General features: G+C 44.5%; 1 protein-coding gene across 4 annotated transcripts; it reads left to right on the forward strand.

Annotated features, from left to right (window-relative positions):
• The first annotated feature begins 1060 nt into the window (after positions 1-1060).
• On the forward strand, positions 1061-27696 carry hps3 (HPS3 biogenesis of lysosomal organelles complex 2 subunit 1). Of its 4 annotated transcripts, none has more exons than XM_080771079.1 (25): positions 1061-1194; positions 2707-2896; positions 3272-3343; positions 3793-3886; positions 5107-5180; positions 6026-6238; positions 6796-6856; positions 7646-7734; positions 7946-8063; positions 8876-9032; positions 9361-9443; positions 10172-10346; positions 11017-11098; positions 11862-12019; positions 12346-12456; positions 15444-15555; positions 15899-16299; positions 17371-17548; positions 18346-18579; positions 22520-22861; positions 23759-24016; positions 24899-25003; positions 25855-26064; positions 26930-27017; positions 27358-27696. In XM_080771079.1, exons 2-25 carry the CDS (start codon positions 2846-2848, stop codon positions 27483-27485), a joined length of 3594 nt encoding a protein of 1197 aa, XP_080627205.1. In that variant the 5' UTR covers positions 1061-1194; positions 2707-2845; the 3' UTR covers positions 27486-27696. The 4 variants fall into 4 exon arrangements, with proteins under 4 accessions (XP_080627205.1, XP_080627204.1, XP_080627206.1 ...); XM_080771078.1 differs by having other exon boundaries at positions 1091-1309; XM_080771080.1 differs by having other exon boundaries at positions 1091-1309; positions 8879-9032.

Below are 27696 nucleotides of genomic sequence, written 5' to 3' on the forward strand. Positions count from 1 at the left end.
AATCAGATGAGAACCTTATTAGAGAATAAAACTAAAGTAATAGGATTGGATTGTTTATGATGAATTGAAAACGGTGGACGCTCTTGTAAACAAGTGTAATGCATATGGTGTCGTGACTGTCGTCCACTCACAGTTAACAGTTTTTTTTTATTGAGTTGTGCTTGAATGTACTAGGCTACTGTAATTCTGCAAAAATTGGCTACTTCAATCAATCAATCAATCAATCAATCAATCAATGCTGTTGTGGACAGCTTGACTATTGACTATTAATAGTCCTACACAAGCTACACCATATCATTTGTAATTAGGTACAAAGTATAAATGGTGCATCTACCATTATTGGTCTATAAAAGTCCCCTGATGTCATCAAGTGAATGTCTTATAAATTAATAATTAACTTAGTGGAACTGCACTCGGCACTTCTGTCTGTAAGATATTTATTCCCACTCTAAAAGTTTGACCGACCTAACCTTTCTCTGTTTGTCCACGCCTGCCCTCATGTGGTACTGCTTTGCAACTACCAACACAAGCATTATGACTTCCTATAGTTTATCACGAATACCGTTATTTGTGCACCATGGCCAGTCAGGACAGGACACTGTCCAAAAACCTTCCATAAAAACCCCTGTTTTAATGTCAGTTGAAACTACTAAAGTTTCATCAAAGTAATTTAGTTTGGAGTTCGACAATAAAAAGGGGTCACAGAAAAAAGACAATCATGCTTTCCTTTTATTCTTAAGTTCTTCTTCTCCTTTTAATTTTGTAGAAAATACGAATAGCCTATAGGCCTAAAAAAATCAGGCATCATATGAAACAAATAATAAGGTTAAACAAAATATAAAGAACAAATACTGAAGTTATATTAGAATGGGCGGAGCCCGGCGGACGCCCCGGCATATTATGGAGAGCTCGACAGCCAATGTGAACGTCGATTGTAAAACAGACAGGAACACCAACCAGTCGGTGGCGAGAGAGGGCGGTCCCTAATGTTACCGTAAGGAAAACCAACCAATGGGTGGCCGGAGAGAGCGGTCCATAATGTTATTGTGGTGAACGACCACTTCCTACTTTGCAGCGTGAGTGAGTTGAGTGGAAACTGAAAACATAAAGCAGGCAACAACAACAAGCCATGTATTTATTTGACAGCTATTTTCCTGTCTGTCTGAAGAGTCGCTGTATCTGCATTCACAGAACGTGAGTTGAAATGGAGTCTACGTTTAAAGTGTACTTTCTGCTGATTTGGACCAAACCAACTCCCCCCGCTGGGGCTGATCGTAGCTCACAAGACTGCATGTGATATCGATTAGAGGTGAGACCCACCCACATAAAAGCGGAACAACAATACATATAGAATCACAATGATATAAATGCAGTTATTTAATACTGTAGGAGATTTACCAGTACCATTGCTATGAGATGTACATGCATAATTATTAATACCATCCTGTACGTATCACTGACTTCACTGTCTGTATGACATTAATTAAAGGCTGGGCGAGGCGAGGAGAGAAGGAGCCTGATGATAGGACGAAGTGTTATAACTGGAAACGTTCTGTTCTCTATTTATTTTATAGGCTACCAGTTGTTCTCAAACATTTTTTTTTAATTAATATGAATTTGAAATGAATATGGACCCCCTCCCCCCTCCCCTTAGTCAGCCATAAAGTGTCTTCACGTGAACTATTAAGTTATTGTGGTAGTTACATTGTGCTGTTCCACTGAGCTGAATGAATGCATTTTGACCAGCATAAAACGTTGTCATAGCCTACATGCCTACATGATTATGAACATATATAACGAGTGAGTGTATATTTTTCTTTTCCCTTTTTGCTTCCTTTATGATGAATTCCTGTTCTGTTCTTTAACTATATAGAAGTGTCTATTTTTACGTCTCTAAATGTTTTGATGAATTGAACATGGTGGACCCTGTTTTAAGGGTGCTTAATTGGGTCGTCCACTCACAGTTAACAGTCTTTGTATTGAGTTTGGGCTTGAAATATACTGTAATTCTGCAAACTGTTAATAAATATTTCAATCAATCAATCAATCAATGCACGGCTTGGGAAGCCGTGGATATGCACATGCACTGCCATGTCTTCCTTCTCAGAATGCATTTCTTTCATGTGGATTCCAAGGGATTCGATTTCCCAAAAGTTGCGTAACTGATCTGACAGTGCCTGTTCCTCTCCGACGCTGAGTGAGTGTTATTATAATGCATTATTAGTGCATTATAATGCATTATAGACCTGACCTTTTTAAGTAACGGTAAATAAGTCTTTTCATGCTTTTCATGGTTTCGTCCTCAAAGTAGCAGTTTTCGTATTGACTTTTGCTTTCGTTTGAAATGTACCCATTCATTCTACATACCGTGAAATACATTTCAATCAATCAATCAATCAAAAATAATTTAGGTCTAAATTGTAAAATTTAGGCTGTGGCTCAGGAGGTAGAGCAGGTCGTCCAATGATCCATGGGTCGGCGGTTCGAATCCCGGCTCCTCCTGTCTACATGTCGAAGTGTCCTTGGGCAAGACACTGAACCCCAAATTGCTCCCGATGTGCTGGTTGGTACCTTGCATGGCTTCCACTGCCATCGGTGTATGAATGTGTGAATGTAATTAATGCACAATCTATGTAAAGCGCCTTGGATAAATGCACCATTTGCCATTTTAAACTAAATAACTTGGGCTAATTCAATTTCCTCCAGGCATTCTTGCTGTGAAGCCTGGAAGCACTGATCATCAGCCTTGTGGATGCTTGATTGACACACCACCGAAACAGAGGGGGAAAAACTACATCACTGTGAAGCAAAATTCAACCACTGACCTACTAAGTGTGGAGGAAATATGGTGCAGGTCTACAACTGCCACCCATTTGCATCACAGCAAATTGTACAGGTCTGTCTGTCTGTCTGTCTGTCTGTCTGTCTGTCTCTCTCCTAAAATAATCATATTCTGACTGTCTGTGTCTCTCTCTCTCTCTCTCTCTCTCTATTCTAAAATAATCATATTTGAACAGCCCCCACCCTGACAAGCACTTGGAATTAGGAGTTGAGGCGTTACATTTTGTTCGATTCGGTTCCACACATAAATATTGTTAAAATAGCCGATCTACTTGTACATCAGGTATAATTTTCTTATAGTATTTGACGATTTGGCCAATGTTTGACCAGATTTATACTATAGTTTGGCCCGGCTCCGCTGCAGTCATGTGTGGACGGGGTCCCGACCCACAGGTCCAGAACCAGTGATCTGATGTATTCTTCTCCTCAGGTGGAGCAGGAGCCCGGGCTGGTGTGCTGTGGTGGCGGAGCACTGTTTGTGGTTGCTTCTGGAGGATGCAAGGTCTGTTTCCTTTTTAGATATATATTTTTAACCTTTTTCTGCCTTTATTATTATTAGTAGTAGTAGTAGCATTATTACTGTTATTACTTATTATTATTTATTAATTTCATTACAAATGTATGAATACAAACAATGTGCACTGATACAGAATGAGTCAACCCTAGTGTGTGTGAAGAGTGGGTTGCATATCCCACATTATTGTGTGGGAAGTAAACCAGCTCAGTGGGGCTTGTGGTTGAGTTACAGAAAAAGTTACAGATTTTTTTTTTGTCAAATATGTTTTTATTGAACAGATTATAAATTATTACAAACATTATGATATGAAATACTTTTATGAAACAAAATGGAAAAAAACAAACAAAGACTAAAAACATAAAGAAAAAGTTACAGAATTTAATGTAAGTTGTTCTCAAGTCATAAATAATAAAACTGAACTACTATAAACCAAGGTGGAGGCTTACAACGTGGACCAGGAAGGATGTCCTCTGATCTGTCGTTTTGCCACCATGGGCACCGTGAAGAGCATCCACCACAGCAACATAGGTACATATTTCACTCTGTCACTGTCTCTCTCTCTCTGGTGACATTAAACCCTAAACTACGTATTTCACTCTGTCACTCTCTCTCTCTCTCTGGTGACATTAAACCCTAAACTACGTATTTCACTCTGTCACTCTCTCTCTCTCTGGTGACATTAAACCCTAAAGTGTCTCTCTCTCTGGTGACATTAAACTCTAAACTGCTTGTGCCCACGTCCCGCTTCTGTGGCCAGCACGGAAGTGCCTCTCGCCTACAACAACTGCGGACAGTTCTTTTGGCCGATAAAGTATAGTTTTAGACCGCGACGGAGGCGCGCCGTCTCAAGGCACCACCGAGTGAGACAAGTTGCCGAGACGAAACGTTGGGAAGTTTGATTGAGCCGATTCAGCGCCGTTCGAGTTTCGAACCGATAGGCACAGAATAGTAAATCATGTTCTGGCGAGAGCGTTTCCCCCTGCCAATCACAGCGTGTCCTTGCAAAAGTGCACTGGGCAATCACAGAGCGTCTTTGCACATGGTTTGGGATGACGCGTCTGTCTGTCTTTCTGTCTGTCTCTCTGCCTCTTTCTCTCTCTCTCTCTCTCTCTCCTGCGTGATTATGAATCCCACCAACGTTCAAGGGTAGACCCGCCTCACCATGTGTCTGATTGGCTCCCGGGAAGGCATAGTTTTACTGAGGTTAGGCCGTTCAGGTTAGGTTTAGGGGGGGGGCATACTTAGTTTAGACTAGTCATTGGTTAGACATGGGTTAAGGTTAGGTTTAGGTGTGCTGCCCCGTGGGAGTTTAGGTTTAGGGTGAGGGTTTGAGATAGGTTGTAGTTGACAATAGGAGTAAAGACAATAAAAAAAACTGTCAATCACAACGACTACTGGCCAATCACAGCAGGGCTTTCATAGAACGTTGGTGGGATACATAATAACGCCTCTCTCCTCTCTCTCAGCAGCAAGAGCATAACTGTTATAACACTGGTAGATTAAGTTAATTAAGTTAGTTAAACACTCTCTCTGATCTCCTGCCTCTCTCCCCCTTTAGGAGTCACATAGCTAAATATAAACTAAACTACATGACATGATGTAGTTTGAATGAGTGTTTCAGTGTGCTAGTAGGTGAGAAATGGTGGATAAACATAGTATGCGAGCAAGGGAGAGAATGAAGGTTTGGCCTAAATAGTATATCCCCTGTTTTCACTGAGTCTTATGTATTTTCTCTGCACACTACCTAGGAGACTACTTGGTAACTATCGAGGAGAAGAACAACGCCACATACCTCAGAGCGTACACCAACTGGCGGTGTCAGGTAGGCACTGTCATTGTGTAAAATAATGAATAAACGCAGTAGATAAATATACAGTTGGTTATGTGTGAGTGTAGGTTTGTAGGCAGGTGTTTTTATTATTATGTTTGTAATATATATTTGTGTATGTAATGCATGTATGTTTGTATTTAAGCATATCTACTGAATGTTTTACTGGTATTTCTTTTATTTCGTATATAGTCTGATTCTTCAAATTAAGGGAAGTTCTCAATAAGCCTCTTGGCTTCTAACTTTCTAAAAGATTCTAAAATAAAAACGTACGCTCTGAAAGAATATCTTTAAAAAAAACTGCGTCACATTTTCAAGGTTTTTCAAAAATAGTAGATCTATACAAGCTCGTAGCGTGGCACTCAGCGCTATTCTATTTAACCCATTTCGGGCGGGAACCCCTTTTGGTGTTTTAAGCATTATGTGATGCTTTAGCTGTTGACAAATAGCAGATTTACGGTGGCACGCTACGAGCTTGTAGGTCAGCTATTTTTGAAAAGTTGTGAAAATGTGGTGCAAATCTTTGAATATATATTTCAGAGCGAACATTTTTAACTGAAATATTTGCTTCTCGGGGGTCCCTGGAACAACATATTTTGAGATGGGGGTCCGTGGCCCAATACAGATAATTCTGGGGGTCCTTGACATGAAAAAGGTTGAGCACAACTGACATAGAAACATGAGGTTTTTCATAAAACTATTATGGTTTATTTTTATTTTAAATCGACATCAGTTCAAAATGGGTTAATAGTCCAAGAATTACTAAGAAGTCTTGTAAAGTGGCTCTACGACTATCTCTTCTTCTATGTCTGCATCTTTTCCTCTCTATTTTAACCCAGGCGGAGGAGAAGGCCCGCGTCGGCGTGCGTCTGTTAGGACATCTGTTACGCGGGGCGTCTGTGCGGGGCGGGACTCAGATGGAGATCATCGAGATCCCCATGTCGGTGCGTCCCCTGGCCGTGGCGTGTTGCCCGCTGACCGGGGACCTGGTGGTGGGCTGTGCCGGGACCCTGGTGCTGTTCACTCTGAGGAGACAGAACCAGCTGAGCCTGGTAAGGAGGATGGGTTTATGTACTGGGGAAGGGGGGGGGGGGGTGGTGCAGCAGCGAGAATAGTGTGAGGAAAAACATTGTTTTCATTCGATGGGGTTAAAAAAAAGGGGTCTAATAGCAGCATTTGTATAATATGTCAGGTTTGGCTGACATATTGCATTTAAGAGAGTCAAGAGACCATACCAGCATCAATACAAGTCATTGTTTATTCACCGTTGCATTTAGCTATTAATTAATGGCTTTATTTGGGGATTTTGTATTTGTTTACATTATCTCCTCCCAAGTCATTAAAATGTTACCGAACCTACCAGATTAATTGAGTCAACGGACTCGATACATTGATTACATAATTATGTATTTTCTCCCGGGACTATTGAAAATGGTGGGCCCTATTGTAAATCAGTCTGTGCTTTAAAAATGTATTAAAAGCTGCACTCTGTAACGTTCATGTCCTACGTGAGATTCGAACCCGGGTCCCCATGTAATGTGCTAATATGTTTTACCACTAAGCTTGTTTGACATGTACATAATTATTGTAATGATATATTCTTAATCAGAGCCAGCAGAACATTCAACCGCTTTGGCAGAGCTCCCAACAGAACCCAAGTCTGAGCCAAGGTACAGTAGTTCAACAGAACCCAAGTCTGAGCCAAGGTACAGTAGTTCACACAGAGACGGTATACTGTATGTCTGTAAGTCTGAACGCTAAGGTACGGAACGGAACTGAATGCAATTGTCAATATTGTTGTTAACACTCCGAGCGGCCAAAGCAGAGGTCTCTGTCCTATCAAATAGTTACGCTCGTCGCTCAGTGCCCCTACCGGCAGTGTCGGTAGGCCAATCAGAGGCAGGCGGGACGTTACCATGTCTATGCTCGGACGTAGAATAGATATACGCGTTTTGGCTACATCTAGCTACATCTAGCTACTTCCAAAATGGTGCGGAGCAACCTTGAAATAGGCTCTGAAGCTGCACAAAGCCACGCGTTGGAGCGGTGCTCAATACGGGGATAACCCACACATAGCGGCCAACAAGGCCTTCTTCAGGGTGGAATTAGATCCGGTCACTATATGAACAATGATGTTTCTGAAAGGGGCACTCTATATCTCAGCCTACATTAACCCATTTTGGGCGGAACCCCTTTTGGCTATTGAAAAATAGCAGATCTACGGTGGCGCGCTACGAGCTTGTAGGTCTGCTATTTTTGAAAAATCGAAAAACGACTGACATAGAAACATAGCTTTTTCAGAAAACTGTCAGAATGTAGTAGACATTTTTAGAATCTGATCTCAGGTCAAAATGGGTTAAGGAGGGAGACAGTATCTGATCACGTACGAGTTAAAGTTTACAGAGAAAGTACAGCTGACTGTCTCATGAGAGTAGCTCTATTTTGGTTTCTCCTCCTAGGTCAGAACTCCAGTCCAAACCCCAACATTTCTGTCCTGGACTTTGAACGCTCAGTCATCCTGCATCTTCCTGGACTCATACCTCATCAGGTCTCCTCTCCTCTCCATCTCCATCTCCACCTCCATCTCCATCTCCTCTCCATCTCCTCTCTGTCTCCTCTCTGTCTCCTCTCCGTCTCCTCTCCATCTCCTCTCCTCTCCTCGTATTTGGTTTTGTCAGGGACAATATTACAAATAGACCTTGCTACATGTTAGCTGCTTTGCTATGGGTTATGCCAACATGTATTCACCCTCCCTATAGGTGTCACTGTGTGGGGCGTTTGTGGCTGTCCAGGCAGAGCTAGAGGTGCTGGTCCTCAGACTAGACGGGACGCCTGACCCCAAGAATAAGGAGGAATCCCCAGAAAAGTACCAAAGAGGTAATATCACCTTTATCGCTCTCGGGAGGACCTCGGTCGGCAGAGTGCACCTAGCTATTCCCCACAGAACATGAGTCAGTAGCTACTGTACCCTGGCACACATGGTGTCAGCAGCCAACCTGGCACACATGGTGTCAGTAGCTACCCTGGCACACATGGTGTCAGTAGCTACCCTGGCACACATGGTGTCAGCAGCCAACCTGGCACACATGGTGTCAGCAGCCAACCTGGCACACATGGTGTCAGTAGCTACCCTGGCACACATGGTGTCAGTAGCTACCCTGGCACACATGGTGTCAGTAGCTACCCTGGCACACATGGTGTCAGCAGCCAACCTGGCACACATGGTGTCAGCAGCCAACCTGGCACACATGGTGTCAGTAGCTACCCTGGCACACATGGTGTCAGTAGCTACCCTGGCACACATGGTGTCAGTAGCTACCCTGGCACACATGGTGTCTTCGTTGTGGATTACTCTAATCATGTTCCAAGGTGTGTTTGTTTGAGCCTGACATCCAGGTTAAGTGTTCAACATGGTTGAGAGACTACAGTATAATTTGTAATTGGGCCTGCATGGCCTGTAGTTGCTACCATTAGGGCACAATGTATACTTTCCATTTTTGTAGTGTTTTGAAACATCTCTGTTTGTTCGCTCATGCTGACCAAAAAAACCTTTTGAAATGCCCTCAAGTGACTCAAAACATGTTACATGTGCAATGTGTGTGTGTGTGTGTGTGTGTGTGTGTGTGTGTGTGTGTGTGTGTGTGTGTGTGTGTGCGTGCACGTGTGCGCGCACGCATGTGCTTCACCAGTAGATTACGTTGAGGACCCACCTGACTTCCTGCTCCTCCCACGACACCAGGAGTTGTTGGGTGACCGAGCCAGAGAGAGCGGCTTATTGGTCACCATGGAAAAAACTGGGCTGGAGGATAAGGGCCAACAATATACACTGTCCTACGTTCTGTACAGGTGTGTCTGTCAATCAGTATGCTTTGATTAGTGGGAGGTTTTAACCCATTTAGACCTGACGTCGACATTTAAAAATAAATCTTCTAAATCCTCCAGTTTTCTGAAATACCTCATGTTTCTATATCAGTGTTGCTCAATATTTCATGTCAAGGACCCCAAAAGTTATATGTAATTGGCCTCCGACCCCCATCTGAAAATAATGTTGTTCCAGGGACCCGCCCCAAAATGGGTTTAAATGTTTTAGTCAGTATTGTATGTGAAATATAAAAGTCCCCAAAGTATTTGTTTAGTTTCTGAGGTTCATCCTGCCATTGTCTGTCTGCTCCAGGCGCTTTGCTCCAGACTTCTTCCTGGGCTGCAGCGTGGAGGAGACCAGACTCCACTCCCTACAGCTCCACCCGTTGTTCACTAGTAAGTATGACATGAAGGAGATGTTTTATAGGGGTGCATACTTAGTTTAGACTAGTCATTGGTTAGACATGGGTTACGGTTAGGTTTAGGTGTGCTGCCCCGTGGGAGGTTAGGGTTAGCGTTAGGGTTTGAGATAGGTTGTAGTTGTAGGACTAATGACTGGTCTAACCAATGACTGTCACTAGTCTAAACCAAACACTGTCTAAACTAAGTACTGCACCCGTTTTATATACACTGTCTTGTGTCTGTATTTTTGTTGTTTGTGAAATGAGAATTGAATGCACACATGATATTGCCAAAAACAAATTCCTATGTGTGGGAATCTGAATCTGAATTATAATTTTGTTACTGTACCTGAAATTACAATCCACCCCTTGCTCTTTTCTCCTTTTATCTTGTTTTATCCTCCCGCCAACCTATCTTGAAGGGTGGCTGTGGCTCAGGAGGTAGAGCAGGTCGTCCAATGATCCCTGGGTCGGCGGTTCGAATCCTGTCTCCTCCTGTCCACATGTCGAAGTGTCCTTGGGCAAGACACTGAACCCTACACTGCCTCCAATGAGTCGGTTGGTGTGAGCTCGCCACCGTCGGTGTGTAAATGTGGGAAGTGAGGACGCTGGCGTCGACTGTTCGCTGCTTCACTTCCCAATGTATGAATGAATGAACCATTAAAAATGCAATTCATTATCTCTCTCCCCTGTCTTTCCTCTCTCCCATACTTCTTCCCGTAGGTAAGCAGTCGGTCGGTGATGAAGAGCCAGCCTGCGTGTTCTGTTTCTTCTCTCTCCCCACCACGGGTTATCTCTACAGTCTGAGGGGCGGAGTCGAGCTGCTCTCCACCTATCAGTACCCGGAGAAGGCCCTGGAGGCGGTGCTTACAAACCAGTTTCTACACGTCATCACCAAGTTAGTATGGTGGAATAAAGAATAAAGTTAGTATGGTGGAATTAAGCAATATTACACGAGAGGGTGTGGTTTAACGTGATTATTGCCACGACAGTGATGCGGTCAGGAACGAGACGTAGTCGAGTTCCGCAAGCATCACTGAACAGTTACCCTTAAAACTAAGAAAATCGCTGAAAAACGGATGTAGTCACTACGACCAGAAATGTCCCAAGAAACTATAGCTAGCCTAGCCACCGAGTTTGCTGCGCTCTGGGAAAACAGAGCATCTGAATTATTTGTTTTGATTAGGTGTGGAGTGGTGCTCATTTAAACCACGACTAGAAGGCTGTTTCAACCAATCAGATTGCTTCCTCGAAACGTTGTATAATAAAGAATAAAGTTAGTATGGTCTTTTGACAGACAGAAATCCGCATGTAAACTGTGTTTCATCCAGCTTCTCTATGGTCTCTGTCAAACTATGACTTGTAAAAATACCGTTTAAGCCAAAAGTATGTGCTATGGTCAAAATGATTAGTATTTCTAAATGTGTTCATTAATACACCTCCCTCATTGTTCCCAGTTAATCTGAAATGTATTTTCATTATGTGGATTGTGTGTGTGTGTGTGTGTGTGTGTGTGTGTGTGTGTGTGTGTGTGTGTGTGTGTGTGTGCGTGCGTGCGTGCATTTCAGGAATGCACTGCAGTGTTTTTCAGTGCGCTGTGCAGCAGTTGCAGCCAGAGCAGAAGACCCCTACATTGATACGACCATGCGGGTAGGAGGACTAGGAGCTCATTTACCTGCTGATGAATGTCTCAACCAGAAAGGATACGGTTGTTGCTTTAAAGAAGTATTGATTCCGTCGTAGCAATCGGGCAACAGTCAGTGCTGATAAGCCTAAATCCCCCCACTGTTTGCTGTTTGTGTATTAAGTGTGCTTCGGTGGTTTTGGATAGTACTGTACTATTTGTACGACACTTAAAAGGTCTTTAAATAAATACTTTTTGAAGTGTCTATGAGGAAAATGAACGGGGAATCGTTTCCTGGGCCCTAGTAGGGGCGCTCTATACTAGGGTACTTGATATAAACAGAAAACGTATATATTATGGTGTGGTCTAGGGATGTCGCTTTCCGATCCGATCCAGATACCTCAATTTCTCTGTTAGCCGATACCGAATACCGATACCAGTGTCGTGATCTCATGTTGTGTTTATAGCTATCTAGCTATACATCTCGTGTTGTGTTTATAGCAGACTCCTTACTCAAATGTGCACTTGCAGTTTAGGCAACTCCAAAGCAAACTCCACATGACATGTCCCAACATTTTTACTGATACCGATATGACCCAATATGACAAACAAGGGCCGATCCGATAGCGATACAGTATCGGGACATCTCTAGTGTGGTCCCACATAACGTAATCTTTGTTCTAATCACTGGACTTCACTCAGGTTTTAGTAACACTTTCTTAAAAACCATGTTGTACTTTAATGCAAAGTGGTTAATGCGTTTCCCTTCTTCTCCCCCATTGGCTCCAGGCCTGTCCGCCGTGCACTCTGGAGGTGTGTGCGCTCAGGATGCAGCTGTTCATCGGCCTGCGCGCGGTGTGTGTGTACGGACGCCACGTGATCCTGTTCTCCTCCGCGGACGCCGAGACGCCTGAGGAGGCTGAGCGCAGCACGCAGCGCAGGAGCATGTATGGCACGCACACGCACACACACGCACACACACACACACACACACACACGCGCACACACACACACACACACACACACTCACACGCACTGATACACTCAAAGCACTCGGACACAATACGCATAGAGGAACACTATTCTGAATAAAGTCTTGCTCTTACAATGCACTTCAGTTTACACTGAAAGTGCAAGATTGTGTGTGTGTGTGTGTGTGTGTGTGTGTGTGCGTGTGCGTGCAAGAGCATGCATTTATTATGTGTGTGTTTTATTTAGGACATGTGTGTGTGTGTGTGTGTGTCTGTGTGTGTGTGTGTGTGTGTTATTGTAGTGAGTTGAAAGAACACACCATGCTGACAGGTATTTTCCTGGCGGTGGGAATCGATCCCGCAACCACGCCGGCTCTGGAGAGCCTTCTGTCCCGCCCCTTCTCGCCCTTCCTGTAAGAGACCCCCTCCCCCACCTTGTCAGTTGCCATGTCCTGTCCAAGCTGCAACGCCACTCCGTCAGCGGTCACAGTGGTCACTGTGTCAGTGGTCACTGTGGTCACTGTGGTTCAGCGGTCACAGTGGTCACTGTCACTTTGGACTGCTACACATTGTGTCATGTGAAATCTTGTGACTGAAAAACCTCCAATTAATTAAACCGTTGATTGGTGACATTTGCAATTATAAATAATGCACAATGACAGTCAATGTATTGGTAATTATATGTCAACAAAGTGACACTGGAAACAATTCTGTTATACTAATTTGTTAAATATCCATAATAACCACCAAACCCAAAGAGAAATGAATGCGACTTATGCAAGACTTTTGAACGAGTTTGGTGTATTATATGGATCCCAGTAACCTTCTCTTTGTCATAAAACAGTGTTGCAACTTGCAATATCACGATGTCCCCCGTCAGCACAAAGGAACCTACCACTGATAACTCAGCTAGCTATAGCGTCTCAAAAAGACACTCTGGATCAAATCCTACGCTTAGACACAGATCTTTAGACTACTAAACAAACATCTACGTGGTATTGTTTGACTTTGCAGCTTGGTCTAGACTAGAGACTAGAGTCCCAACCTGCCCCAGAGCTGCTCACCCATCCCTAACCCTGCCTAACCGCCCCTCAGTGTGTGACTATGTACAGTACTCACTATGACTAGGCCTGTCACAATTATTACACCATCGCCTAATTATTGGAGATAATCGCAATTGTTTTTTGCATAATCGTCAATCGTTTCCATGTTGAACGTTTTTTCCTCAAAAATAGCAGAAATAGCATATCTAAGCTTACAACATGTCACTTTGTGACGTGTTGTAAGCTTGTAGAGCTTGTAGAGCTTGTAAGCTTACTATTTCCGTAAAAAAAAGAAAAAAAGATTGGAAAGAAAATTCATTAAATGTGTCAGTGATTTCTTTGCATATTTAAGCTAGTTGTGCAATTTGTGATTACGAAGTCTAAAAGGAAAACGGAAATACAAAGTATTTTAAAAAAAACACACGTTAATCACAATTATTTGTGTGACAATTAATCGTCAGCTTAAATTTGTAATCGTGACAGCCCTAACTATGACTAATCACGTTTGGTTTGGTTTGGTTTGGTTTGGTCCTAACGTACATTTACAGATAATCCATTGGAACAGACACACAAACAGAAACATATACCGCTGCTTAGGCAAGTTCATAAGAGTTCATTTCACTGTGAGTCTTGTGACACATGAGACACACACACACACACACACACACACACACACACACACACACACACACACATTCTTCTAGAAGAGCATCACATGAAACTGTTAATCCAATAAAGAAAGTTAACAAGCAGCAGAGTTGTATGTCAGAGTGCAGCCTTGAGCCTCAGGCTCACTAACTGTCTGTCCGGCCATGTTGTGTTTGTAACTCGCTCGTTTTATATGTTTTAATTTACATTAATGTAGCAGCAATGAAACAATGATAACATCCGCACGTCAGAGTGTGCTGCTCGCATCGTGGGCTTAATTTATTTCAGTCAGACAGAACTCTTAGAGTGAATTTAGAATATATATTTATCGAGCATAATTGAGCATAGATATATAAAGCATAGATTGGCGTCAGGGCTCTGTCCCTATTCATTCCCTGTAACATTAACATTTTAGTTAAATTATAAGCCAAGTAGAATTACAAAAAAATGCTTTTGCCCAGCATTTTTCTACAGACATTAGGGAAATAAACAAAAAGACTTTAGGCTGTATTAGCGGTCATAAATCTATACCTAAAGAGGCGCCTCTGGTCTGTTCTAAAGAAAGTACAAACATAAAACAGGGATAACAGATATCCAATGACGATACGTATTGCGTAGCAGCATTACCTTTATAGACGGTGTTCTTTCCTATGATGATGATAATGGTGATTATCTGGTGAGAGGACAATATGTACATTATAATAGCTACTACCTACAGTAACCGTAAGGTGTAACTATTCTCTGGTGTGGTGGCAGTGCAGTTATGTATGTGCTTACTTACAGTATATATGTGCACATAAAAAATAGGTATAACTTGGCTCAGATAATGTGTAATGTGCTCTACATTTGTAATCTATTGTAAAACATATTCTAGGTGTCATGCAGACAATACGAATGTCGTCCTTTCATTTTATATAATAACATGTTCAGTTGAAGATGTTTGGAAGACGCCTGAATAATACACCAGTATTATGTCTGTTCTCAAATATCATTGGTCATTAATTGGTACTAAATTTCACATACTGTACAATGACTACGTACATGGGCTGACAGCAGTGAAACCTGGTCTGAGAAACGTAATCAAGCTGTTGGGTGTTCATCCTTAAAGCTACCAGTCCGTAAGTATTGTGTCTCACAGACAGAGAGGGATACAGTATTAGGATGACCTGCTGAACATGCTGGTGTTAGTAGCAGTTTGTATTGAGTACGGCAGCGGTAACGGGTCCATTTGGTTCCATTCGTACACTCTCAGAGTTAAATTAACATTGATTTTACAATATAAATTGGGGTCCCAGAGATAGAAATGACATTAAATGTGGGTCCGTAGACTATAATGCATGTCAAACTGGGGGTTCCTTGAAAGTAAACTGGTTGAGAATCACTGCTAGAGCCGTAAAAATCTTCTCTTATGGGGGGGGGGGGGTCCCTGGCATGGCTTTTCAAATGGGGGTCCGTGGGATAATTAGTGTCAATTTGGGGTTACACTGGAGCACAGGGTTGAACTCTAAGAAGTGGGCCAGTGCTCGACCCAGAGAGTCTTAGCTGTCTCTGTGTGTCCTCTCTGACTCCAGGAGTAAGAAGTGGGCCAGTGCTCGTCCCAGAGAGTCTTAGCTGTCTCTGTGTGTCCTCTCTGACTCCAGGAGCAAGAAGTGGGCCAGTGCTCGTCCCAGAGAGTCTTAGCTGTCTCTGTGTGTCCTCTCTGACTCCAGGAGCAAGAAGTGGGCCAGTGCTCGTCCCAGAGAGTCCAGCAGCAGCGCGGGCCATGGCTGGAACCTCTATGTGATCCACACGGTGTCCCCCATCGAACTCTATCATGAGATGGTACACACACACACACACACACACACACACAGACACACACACACACACACACACACACACACACACACAGACGGTGTCCCCTATCGAACTCTATCATGAGATGGTACACACACACACACACACACACAGACACACACACACACACAGACACACACACACACACACACACACACAGACGGTGTCCCCTATCGAACTCTATCATGAAATGGTACACACAGACACACACACACCGACTTCTAATTCGACACACACACGTAATGTCATTTTCTTAAGCAATGGTGTGTGTGTGTGTGCGTGTGTGTACGTGTGTGTGCGCGTGTGTCTGTCTGTGTCTGTCCGTCAGCTTGAATATAGCCGGCGTTACGCAGAGACTAACCCACAGCCCCAGAGCTGTTGCCACCTCCTCAGTGAAGCTCACCTGCTCCTCCGTGCTGCCTTGCTGTCGCGCCCCCCGGGGGCTGGCGGTTCTGTGAAGCCCTCCGACCGGGGGCCGGGGGCCGGCGCTGCCTTGTTGTCGCCCCTCCCGGGGGCCGGCGGCTCTGTGAAGCCCTCTCTGTCGCCCCCCCCAGGGGCCGGCGGTTCTGTGAACCCTTCCGACTCGCCGAACAACTCGGACGACTGCACCCACGCAGAAAGAGACACCGACACGCGGGTGGACGGACACACGGACAGAGAGACAGAAAGACAAGAGCTTGAGGACGCCTTCAAGGAGAACTGTGCCCAGCTCGGAGACTGCTTCAGCAGGTAATATACGGTACTCTTAATAATATAGCAAAATGGACCAATATACGGATCTCCATGTTTGCACGATAGCACTCTGACGGTGTACACTAGAGCCTGACTGATATATCCGTGTTGCCGATATATTGGCCATTATTTACATCATAACATCAGCATCTGCAATTATGTCCTAATCATTATAGCTATACCTATAATCATTGTGAGCTTGTAGATCAGCAATCTTTTGACATTTTGGAATTTTGGCATAAGCGGTAATTTTTGTTTGTTTCTAATTATTTGTAATTATTTTCAAATTGATTTAAAATAGTTTTGCAGGACTCTTCCAAAATCGTGATCGGCATCGGAACCAAAACTGTGGCGTGGGTCGTGCTTTATTGCGTACACACGGCCATGGACACACACTCACACTGCCTTTTTAACCCATTTAGGCCTGGATGGACAGTAGCAATAACTCTGTTACAAGTGAAAGTTCGGTAATACATAATTTGAGTAAAAGTACAAAAGTATTGGTATCAAAATGTGCTTAAAGTAGAACGTATTCATTATGCAGAATGTCCCTTTTTTGTTTCGTTTTCAAATGTATAAAAATATATAAAAAAATCTTTTGAAAATAGCAGATCTACATGCAACGCATTGTGATTGCTACTGTCGAAATTAAAAAAACATATTTTTTCAAATGTATTTTTTCTGAAAAACCTCATGTTTCTACATCAGTCATTCTCAATATTTCATGTCAAGGACCCCAAAAATGATATGTAATATGCCGCCGACCCCCATCTGAAAATATGTTGTTCCAGGGACCATCCAGAAGCAAATATTTGAGTTAAAAACTGAAACACTGAAAGAATATATATTAAAAGATTTAAGGCACATTTTCACGATTTTTCAAAAATAGCAGACCTGGCGCACTATGAGCTTGTAGATCTGCTATTTTTCAATAGCTAAAGTATAACATAATGCTTAGTTAAAACACCAAAAGGGTTTCCCGCCCAGAATGGGTTAATTTCTTTGGTTTGGAACATGACGTTAAACTCTCTCCTGGCTCCTCCTCCGCTGTGCTCTTTCCTCCTATAGGAGTGGTCAGAGGGACTGCCACTTAGCTCTGCCTTACTATAGGATGTCTGACCTGTCAATCACAGACGTCATCGCCAGGAACCGCCCCCTCCCCAGCAGCCCGTGTTCCTATGGCCCAGGCTTCCTGTTTTACCTGAAGCACTTCCTGTTAGAGGACGCAGACCAGATCCTCAGTCAGGTACAGTCTTACCCCCTTTTTGAAACTAGCTCCTCGCCACTCGCCCTGCACACTTCCACTTGGTTTGAGTATAGATATATTAATAATGGAGACGGCACCTGAGTTCTCCTCCCATCCACTTGCATTAAGTTGCTCTAAAGCGCATGAGGCGATTTCACTCCTCCTTCTGGGTAGGAACAGAGTGCATTCTGGGGATTGATTGGACCCAAACACATGAACACGCTGGTCCGTTGACTATCATTGCACGCGTTCACGGTATGAAACAGCATTCAGGTGTCATCATGAACGTGCGCAATGATATAGTCAACGGACCAGCGCGTTCATGCGTTTGGGTCCAAACTGTAATACCAAATTACGGCCACTATGTCCATTTGGCCTCGGGGTTTCCTCTGGGTGCCGTCTCTATTAACATATCCTCAGCCAGGTACAGCACACTAACCACTGCACCCATAGACATAATACTAAAGGCTAGATGGCGCAAGGCGGAGTCTCTGGTGTCGTTCACCGGCGGCCATCTTGCTACAGTGAACTTTTCTGGTACGTTCTATGGTAGCTGGTGATCTGCTAAAAAAACTGTACAGGCCCCATAGACACAATGTTATGAGTACAGGCCCCATAGACACAATGTTATGAGTACAGGCCCCATAGACACAATGTTATGAGTACAGGCCCCATAGACACAATTTTATGAGTTGGTTTCTTATATCTAAGACTACACCCCCCCCCCCCCCACACACACACACACACACACACACACACACACAGTAACATTCAATGAGATCCATTTGCGTCTTCAGGAAGCAGCCGACGAGGTGATGGACGTCTTCAGCCAATCGGAGCCCTCCCAGCTGGTGAGCGTGTGCGCCAGCCCGGGCATGGCGAACAGCAGTCCCGCCGTGGCGCTGGTCCGCCTGCAGCACGTGGAGGACACGGCGGGCGTGTCCGTCCCCCTCACCCTCACCATGGCAACCATGGCGCTGAGGCTGGGCAACCTGCCGCAGTACACGCAGCTGATCACTAGGCACGCTGAGGTCAGTGTGTGTGTGTGTGTGTGTGTGTGTGTGTGGGTGAATGGGTGAATTGATACACAATCTATGTAAAGCGCCTTGGATAAAGCCGATTTTGCACCATTTTTTTTTACAGTAATAGGCATTTAAAGGTAGAGTCAGTGATTTCACTTAATTCAAATATCACGTATTTTTTTGTTTTGTTGTGATAATCCTCTCTACTATAGAGTGTGCTGACCATATAAGGAGTTCCTCCCTGTCCCCAGTTAACCCCTGGGGGTCAAAAAACCTTAGGTTTCGTTTTTGTTCTCTTTCCTGATTGGATGAAAGCTTGTGTCCCAAGGCAAAAACGAAACCTAAGGGTTTTTGACTGAAATCACTGACACCCCCTTTAAGTTTTTTTCTTTCAAAGTCTAAATCTTCAAAGATAATGACATATGCCCAGAATAGGGATGGCGAGTTTGAAAGGGATTTAATCCTCCCTGGAGCTACACTGGAGCGTGGGTGCATAACACTGTACTGTACTGTGTACTGTACTGTACTGTGTGATGCTGTGTACTGTACTGTACTGTACTGTGCAGTGTGATGCTGTGTACTGTACTGTACTGTGCAGTGGGATGCTGTGTACTGTACTGTGCAGTGTGATGCTGTGTACTGTACTGTGCAGTGTGATGCTGTGTACTGTACTGTACTGTGCAGTGTGATGCTGTGTACTGTACTGTGCAGTGTGATGCTGTGTACTGTACTGTACTGTGCAGTGTGATGCTGTGTACTGTACTGTGCAGTGTGATGCTGTGTACTGTACTGTACTGTGCAGTGTGATGCTGTGTACTGTACTGTGCAGTGTGATGCTGTGTACTGTACTGTGCAGTGTGATGCTGTGTACTGTACTGTACTGTGCAGTGTGATGCTGTGTACTGTACTGTACTGTGCAGTGGGATGCTGTGTACTGTACTGTACTGTGCAGTGTGATGCTGTGTACTGTACTGTGCAGTGTGATGCTGTGTACTGTACTGTGCAGTGTGATGCTGTGTACTGTACTGTACTGTGCAGTGTGATGCTGTGTACTGTACTGTGCAGTGTGATGCTGTGTACTGTACTGTGCAGTGTGATGCTGTGTACTGTACTGTACTGTGCAGTGTGATGCTGTGTACTGTACTGTGCAGTGTGATGCTGTGTACTGTACTGTGCAGTGTGATGCTGTGTACTGTACTGTACTGTGCAGTGTGATGCTGTGTACTGTACTGTGCAGTGTGATGCTGTGTACTGTACTGTACTGTGCAGTGTGATGCTGTGTACTGTACTGTGCAGTGTGATGCTGTGTACTGTACTGTACTGTGCAGTGTGATGCTGTGTACTGTACTGTGCAGTGTGATGCTGTGTACTGTACTGTGCAGTGTGATGCTGTGTACTGTACTGTACTGTGCAGTGTGATGCTGTGTACTGTACTGTGCAGTGTGATGCTGTGTACTGTACTGTACTGTGCAGTGTGATGCTGTGTACTGTACTGTGCAGTGTGATGCTGTGTACTGTACTGTACTGTGCAGTGTGATGCTGTGTACTGTACTGTGCAGTGTGATGCTGTGTACTGTACTGTACTGTGCAGTGGGATGCTGTGTTCGCCACTAGCTGCTATAATGCCAGTTTTTGCACTTACAATACATCTGGACAAAGCAGCCATTCCTCTTCTTTATTGTTCTTGTTGTAGAATTTAGATAAGTACTTATTTTACTTTACATTAGGTGTTAATTCGACTATAGCCTACATACAATTTCTGATATTCATCATCAGCCTATATTAACTGAATACACAGATTTTACCTGTTGATTGACTGTCATCATCTCATTTAAAGGAGAATTCCATACTATAAGGCTTTCTTACCTTTCTAGTTGTTACGTCCCCACCAAAGAGGTCCAGGTGTTATTTTGTGCAAAAGCTCCTTATTGGCTATTTCCCCTACCATAAGCCCTCAATGAATTGCATTTAATTGAATGGGGCTATGGGGTGTTGTGCTAATTCGCTTATTTCCATCGTTCAAAATTATTTCTTTTTTGTATATATCCCCTCTTCATAATGTAAATAATATCCCAAGTGGCACACTTTACTACTTATTTCGATGGAAATAAGCGAATTAGCACAACACCCCATAGCCCCATTCAATTCCCATTCAAGTCAATGCAATTCATTGAGTGCTTATGGTAGGGGAAATAGCCAATAAGGAGCTTTTGCACAAAATAACACCTGGACCTCTTTGGTGGGGACGTAACGACTACAAAGAAAGGTAAGAAAGCCTCCTAGCATGGAATTCTCCTTCATTTAAGGTGTTGGTTTGGTTAAAGTGTTGGTTTCCTTAATTTGTTCTTCTTGTGGGCCTCCCGTCTGGTTTTACAACCAGCAAGGACAAGGTTCTTGAAGGCTGTGTTGGAGCGTTTCTTTCTGCCTTCCCCAGCCAACGTTATTGGATTAGAACGCAACGAGGGCCTGATTGTTTTGTCTCTAGTGACTACTGAGTAATAAGTACAGGCAGACAGACAGCATATAGGTCGTCAGGAAGCAAATTATTTGATTTAATCAAACCAACTACATCCATGCATGCAAACATGATCCGATTAAGTTTGTTGAGAGAATGCTGCCGAAGAGACAATGAGGCTAAGCTGTTACTGGTTTTATTTAGTGAAGAGTCGGGCACCAAACCAAACACAGACATGACACAACTCTTTCAGCGCCACCTGGTCACCAGTTTTGGCTTTCGTTGCCAATTATCCCATTATAACGAAATTAAGAAAATGTCATTCTGAGGGGCACGGTGGCACAGTTGGCAGTGCTGTCGCCTCACAGCTAGAAGGTCCTGGGTTCGATTCCCGCTCGGGACGCTGTGGGTGCTGGCGGCGTGTTTCCTCCTCCGCGTCATCAGTGCCCATACCCGAAGGCGGGGTTGGCGAAAGGGCCTTTCTGTGTGGAGTTTGCATGTTCTCCCCCGTGTCCCCTAGGGTAGGTACCCTCACAAAAACATGCAGTAATCCTGGTCTCTAAACTGCCTCCCCCTGGCCAGCCTCGCCTGATGGAGGGGAAAGGAACTAAAAAAAAAACTATATTTTTTCCCCCAAAAAACTCGTCTTATCCATGGCAATCAGTGGTATCCATGGCAATCAGTGCATAATTGCATTCAACTCGTCTTAACGTCTCTGGCACTTAAACTGTAGCACATTTTGATACCAATACCTTTGTACTTTTACTCAAAATATGTATTACCAAACTTTCACTTGTAACAGAGTTTTTGCTACTGTCCATCCATCCATCTTCAACCGCTTATCCGTAGTCGTGTCGTGGGGGCAACAGCTCCACCAGAGTGCTCCAGACTTCTCCCTCTCCAGAGCAACATTAGTGACTTCCTCCTGGGGGGATCCCGAGACGTTCCAAGGCCAGTGAGTCGATGTATTTCCTCCAACTGCGCCTTGGTCTGCCCCGGGGTCTCCTCCCAGTGGGACGTGATCCTTGGTCTGCCCCGGGGGTCTCCTCCCAGTGGGACGTGCGTCGAGGACCTCCCTAGGGAGGCGCCCCGAGAGGCATCCTAACCAGATGCCCGAACGACCTCAGCTGGCTCCTTTCCAGGCGAAGGAGCAGCGGTTCTACTCCGAGTCTCTCTCGTGTGACTGAACTTCTCACCCTATCTCTAAGGGAGATGCCAGCCACCTGTCGAAGAAAACTCATTTCGGTCGCTTGTATTCGCAACCTTATTCTTTCGGTCATGACCCACACTTCATGACCATAGGTGAGAGTAGGATCGAAGATTGCTCGGTAGACAGAGAGCCTTGCCTTCTGGCTCTTTTCGTCACAACAGTGCGGTACAGCGACTACACTACCGCCCCTGCCGCTCCGATTCGCCGATTGCTGTTCCACTATTGATACTTTTACTTTTTCCACCCCTGTGTGTGTGTGCGCCCGTGCGTGCGCGTGTGTGTAGATGCTGTTGGTGTACGGCTTCATCGAGGAGCCCAGGCTGCTGCTCCACTGGGGCCAGCAGGGGGACACAAAGACGATGGTGCCCACAGCCTTGACCACACACCTCACACACACGCAGACGACCATGCAGCCCACAGCACTGACCACACACCTCACACACACACAGACCATGATGCAGCCCACAGACTTCACCACGCACCTCACACACACACAGATGACCATGCAGCCCACAGCACTGACCACACACCTCACACACACACAGCCTGGCCTGCTGGTGGCGGCCATGGTGGCTCTGCATGAGAACAACAAGGTCCAGCTGGAGCAGGCCGACCGCATCTTCAAGGTACGCCCGTTGGTTTATTAGCCAGACTAACTTTAAACTAAAAGCAAAAGAAAGAAGAGGCTTGTTGTGTGTACCTGTTTTTCATGCCACCGGTGTTCACTATACTGTACATGGTAGGGCGTTAAGCATCTAGTCGAATTCTTTACATAATAGGTGGTTAAACAACTAGTCAACTAGTAAACTAGGCAACTAGTCAACTAGTAAAAATGACTAGAAGTGAATGCCCTAGTACATGGTGGGTTAAAGTTCTGATTTCAGTCATTTGGATGGATTCCATAAATAGAAGCCAGCCATGTGGTCTGTGGCATTTTGCGCAGCGAAAACAGCCAAATCTAACAGTATTACTAAAACATCATGATTTTTACATATTGTGTTAATTGTTTAGGAAACTAGTGGTGGGGAGACTCCTCTCACAGTGTTACACAACAATCTCACATAAGGACTTTTTCAGTCGTGAGATTTTATTTTTTCTTTAATCCATATACTGGTAATACCGGTACATGAATTGAGTACCACAGACGAAAAACTGTCTAAGTCCAAATTTCTGACCCCTCCACGAAAAGGCCTCGTTGTCCTGAACCCTTATCTATCATTTATACATTATGGATCAATAGTGTGGACTTAGACTGTTTTTAGTCTGTAGCATTCAATTAAAGAAAGAGAAGTCGCGGTGCGACAACGCCAACGTATTTACGCGAGCGCGGTCCCGTGAATTTATTGCGTGCTCGTTACGTGCACACGCCCGCGACTCACCAGACCTGGATTCTGGGGTTTTTTACGCTCGCGTTGTTGCGCCCCCTCTTGAGCATGCCTGGAGGAGACCTGTCGTTGATCCAGGCGACAACGCCTGCGTTCCTCGCTTCCCGTTTGAAAGGTGGTCTACTTCTGGTTCTGTAGGATCTGGGCTGTGAAGACGGGCTGTTGGTGGACTTCTGGGAGGCGGTGCTGATGGCCTCGTCGCAGGACACCATCATCCACGAGCTCCTCTTCCGCCTGGCCTCCGTCTACATCGAGCGGCTGACCCAGACGCAGCCCGACGCCCGGCTGACCCAGACGCAGCCCGACGCCCGGCTGACCCAGACGCAGCCCGACGCCCGCTCCAGCCTGCCCCACGCAGCGCCCGTCTACAAGTCCCTGAAGACAGCTGAGGATCTGGTACGGTGGCATGTTTTTAATCACTAGAATGATTGATCGTTCATTGCTTTTCTTCCTTCTTTGTCATGGCATGGTAAAAATAGCATTCCTTGGTGAGTTGGCGTAGCTCTGCAGGAGTCTAGATCAGTAGCTCTCAAACGTTTTCATGCCAAGGAGCCCCACATTTATTAAAAGGTTTTATTAGCCGGGGAAACCCCATCTGAAAATGTTATGTGCTATAGGGACATATTTCCATGATGTAGCTCTGCGGAAGTCTATAGGCTGTATTTTGCGTGTCTTAAGACACAGTTAATTACTTAACTTATAGACCTGGAGGCGTGATCAATGCCATTCGGCTATTCTGAGTGGCCAAAGAGCATTGACAACGCCTCCAGGTCTTAAGTTAAGTAATAAGACCTGGTACTTAAGACACGCAAAATACAGCCCTATGCATCTGTGAGAGGGTCCCCATATGTGTCTGTGATTCTGGAACTAGTTTCTTCATTTTGTTGGGTTTGTGTTAGCCTGGGTCCCTCCACCCCACCCCACCCCTCACCAGATTAGAAATGTTGTCCAGGTTTCACCAGGCTAGGTTTGTGTACTGTGTTTATGTCAACTGTATTGTATCAGTACAGTATGTAACAAATTATTCTGCCTTATAGGCACTTTGTAACTGACTGTTTTCCCAATTGTCTGACTCTGCACTGTCAATGTTTATGTCCTTCGTACAAGGTATTTTTGTACTTCTGTTTATGTGGACATAAATAAAGTGTGCGTGCGTGCGTGCGTGCGTGCGTGCGTGTGTGTGTGTGTGTGTGTGTGTGTGTGTGTGTGTGTGTGTGTGTGTGTGTGTGTGCGCGTGTGTGTGTGTGTGTGTGTGTGTGTGTTTTGTTTGTTTTTCAGATTAATTCATGCTCCCACTATGGTATATTGTACCCGTGGCTCAGTGTTCTCACCCCAGCTCTCACTACCACTTCCCAACAGCAGGAGGCGCTTCACAAATTACAGGTAAAAACTCAAACAGATTCAAGAAAGGACACACAATAAACTTTACTGTCTGTCTTTCTCAGTACCATCCTTCACAGAAGTACTTTCCAAGTATTTTCATTCCAAGGACCCCTAAATGGGTATGTTTTTGGCCGCGGACCCCCTTCTGAGAAGATAAGGTTCCAGGGACCCCCATAAGAGAAGATTTGTGTAACCTTTTTCACAATTTGACAGTTTATTTTTATTTTTATAACTGTAGTATAAAATATGGTTGAAGCGGTTAAATAAATGTTAATGGTATATTAAAGGATGAATTCCATGCTAGAAGGTTTTCTTACCTTTATTTGTAGTTACGTCCCCATCAAAGAGGTCCAGGTGTTATTTTGTGCAAAAGCGCATTATTAGCTATTTCCCCTACCATAAGCCCTCAATGAATTGCATTGAATTGAATGTGGTGTTGTGCTAATTTGCTTATTTCCATCGCTCAAAAAACATTTTTTATTGTATATATCCTCTCTTCATAATGTAAATAGTATCCCAAGTGGCACACTTTACTACTTATGTCGATGGAAATAAGCAAATTAGCACAAAAACCCAACCCCCATTGAGGACGTAACAACTACACATAAAGGTAAGAAAGCCTTCTGGTATGGAATTCTCCTTTAACACATGTTGCTGGACACTCCCTGGAACCACCTCAAGGACCCCTGGGGGTCGTTAAGAACCGCTGCTCCACAGTCTCTTGTCGTGTCTTAATTAGATATAAAACCAGTTAAAATGTCTCCGTCCCTGCTGTGATATAAAACCAGTCTAAATGTCTCCTGTCCAGTCCCTGCTGTGATATAATACCAGTTCTAATGTCTCCTGTCCAGTCCCTGCTGTGCGGCCCATCGCTGTCCGTGGGCTCCGTCGTCCCTCTGGTGGACCGGGTGTCCGAGGAGGACTCTCTGTGGGGCCTCAGCCTGCACGTGCTGTGTGCCACCAGGAGGGGGCAGTACGAGACTAGCATGGAGAAGCTGCTGGACCGATGCCCTCAGGCCATCATACCCTACGCCAACCACCAGCTGCAGGACACACACATGGTCAGTGCAGAGCACCCTGGACGTTTTTTGTTTTTAGTCAGTCTCTTGAATAGTTTTCACTTAGTTTTAGTCACATTTTAGTCACCTGAAATGTCTTAGTGTTAGTCTAGTTTTAGTCGACTAAATATCACAGGACTCGAACCTTCGGCAGGAATTTTCAAGCGAACCTTCGAACCATTAGTTTCTAATTAATTTGAAAAATAACCTTCGAAGCTCCGAACCTCGGCGGGCAAGGGGGGGGGGGGATGGGGGGGGGCACGTAACTTTGGGAAATAGTAGTCATAGTAGCTTGTTTACAACGGAAACGGACTTCCTGTGCACTAACTTCCTCTTCAAAATAAGAGCCACATGTAATGATTAGTCAACACTAGTTTTTATTTGTGACTCATGGATGTGTTTTGTGTGTTTTTTCAAGGCGTTGTGGTCGCAGAAGCTGATCCCAGAGCAGTGACTCATGGATGTGTTCTGTGTTTTCAAGGCGTTGTGGTGGTAGAAGCTGATCCCAGAGCTGTGACTCATGGATGTGTTTTGTGTGTTTTTCAAGGCGTTGTGGTGGCAGAAGCTGATCCCAGAGCAGTGACTCATGGATGTGTTCTGTGTTTTCAAGGCGTTGTGGTGGTAGAAGCTGATCCCAGAGCTGTGACTCATGGATGTGTTGTGTGTTTTTCAAGGCGTTGTGGTGGCAGAAGCTGATCCCAGAGCTGTGACTCATGGATGTGTTGTGTGTTTTTCAAGGCGTTGTGGTGGCAGAAGCTGATCTCAGAGCTGTGACTCATGGATGTGTTCTGTGTGTTTTCAAGGCGTTGTGGTGGTAGAAGCTGATCCCAGATCAGTGACTCATGGATGTGTTTTGTGTGTTTTCCAGGCGTTGTGGTGGCAGAAACTGCTCCCAGAGCTGTGTGAGAGGACCAGAGCAGCATCAGACAACGCCATTCTGCTGGCGGCTCTCAAAGGTACACCACTGCTACCAACCTTTTCATTATTATTATTAATATTAACCCATTTTGGACTGAGGCTTCTAAATCCTAACATTATTCTGAAAAACCCATGTTTCTATGTCAGTGGTGCTCAACCTTTTTCATGTCAAGGACCCCCATAATTATCTCTATTGGGCCACGGACCCCCATCTCAAAATATGTAGTTCCAGGGACCCCCCAGAAGCCAATTTCTTTGTTAAATGTATGAGAACGACTGACATGATGGATTTTTCAAGAAAACTGTTAGTATTTAGAAGATATTTGTAGAATGGATGGTAGGTCTAAATGGCTCATTTTGTGTGCTTTATTCATTCAGAAACGCTTGTGGTGGTTGCCATGGAGACGACCCCGACAGAGTTCCTGGAACTATTGCCTGACGACGGCACTGCCTTGTACTTCCTGCCTCATCTGTTGGCCTGTAGCCAGAAACATCTATTGGCTTGACAAATGTTTAAATAGTATGCTCGTTATGTGTTAGAAGTTCTGTAACTTGTTTTGTTTTTTTAGCCCTGCAAGTGGCACTGACTTAATGCACATCAATGGTGTACTGTACTCTAGCATTGACATGCAATTAAATGGAGATACTTACTTACTTAAGTATTGCGCTATAAAAGGCCTTTATTGACATAAAATGAGCGTTCAGCCTCCAAGTTCT

Source organism: Protomyctophum bolini (assembly GCF_963924005.1).
Source record: "Protomyctophum bolini genome assembly, chromosome: 8".
Lineage (NCBI taxonomy): Eukaryota > Metazoa > Chordata > Actinopteri > Myctophiformes > Myctophidae > Protomyctophum > Protomyctophum bolini.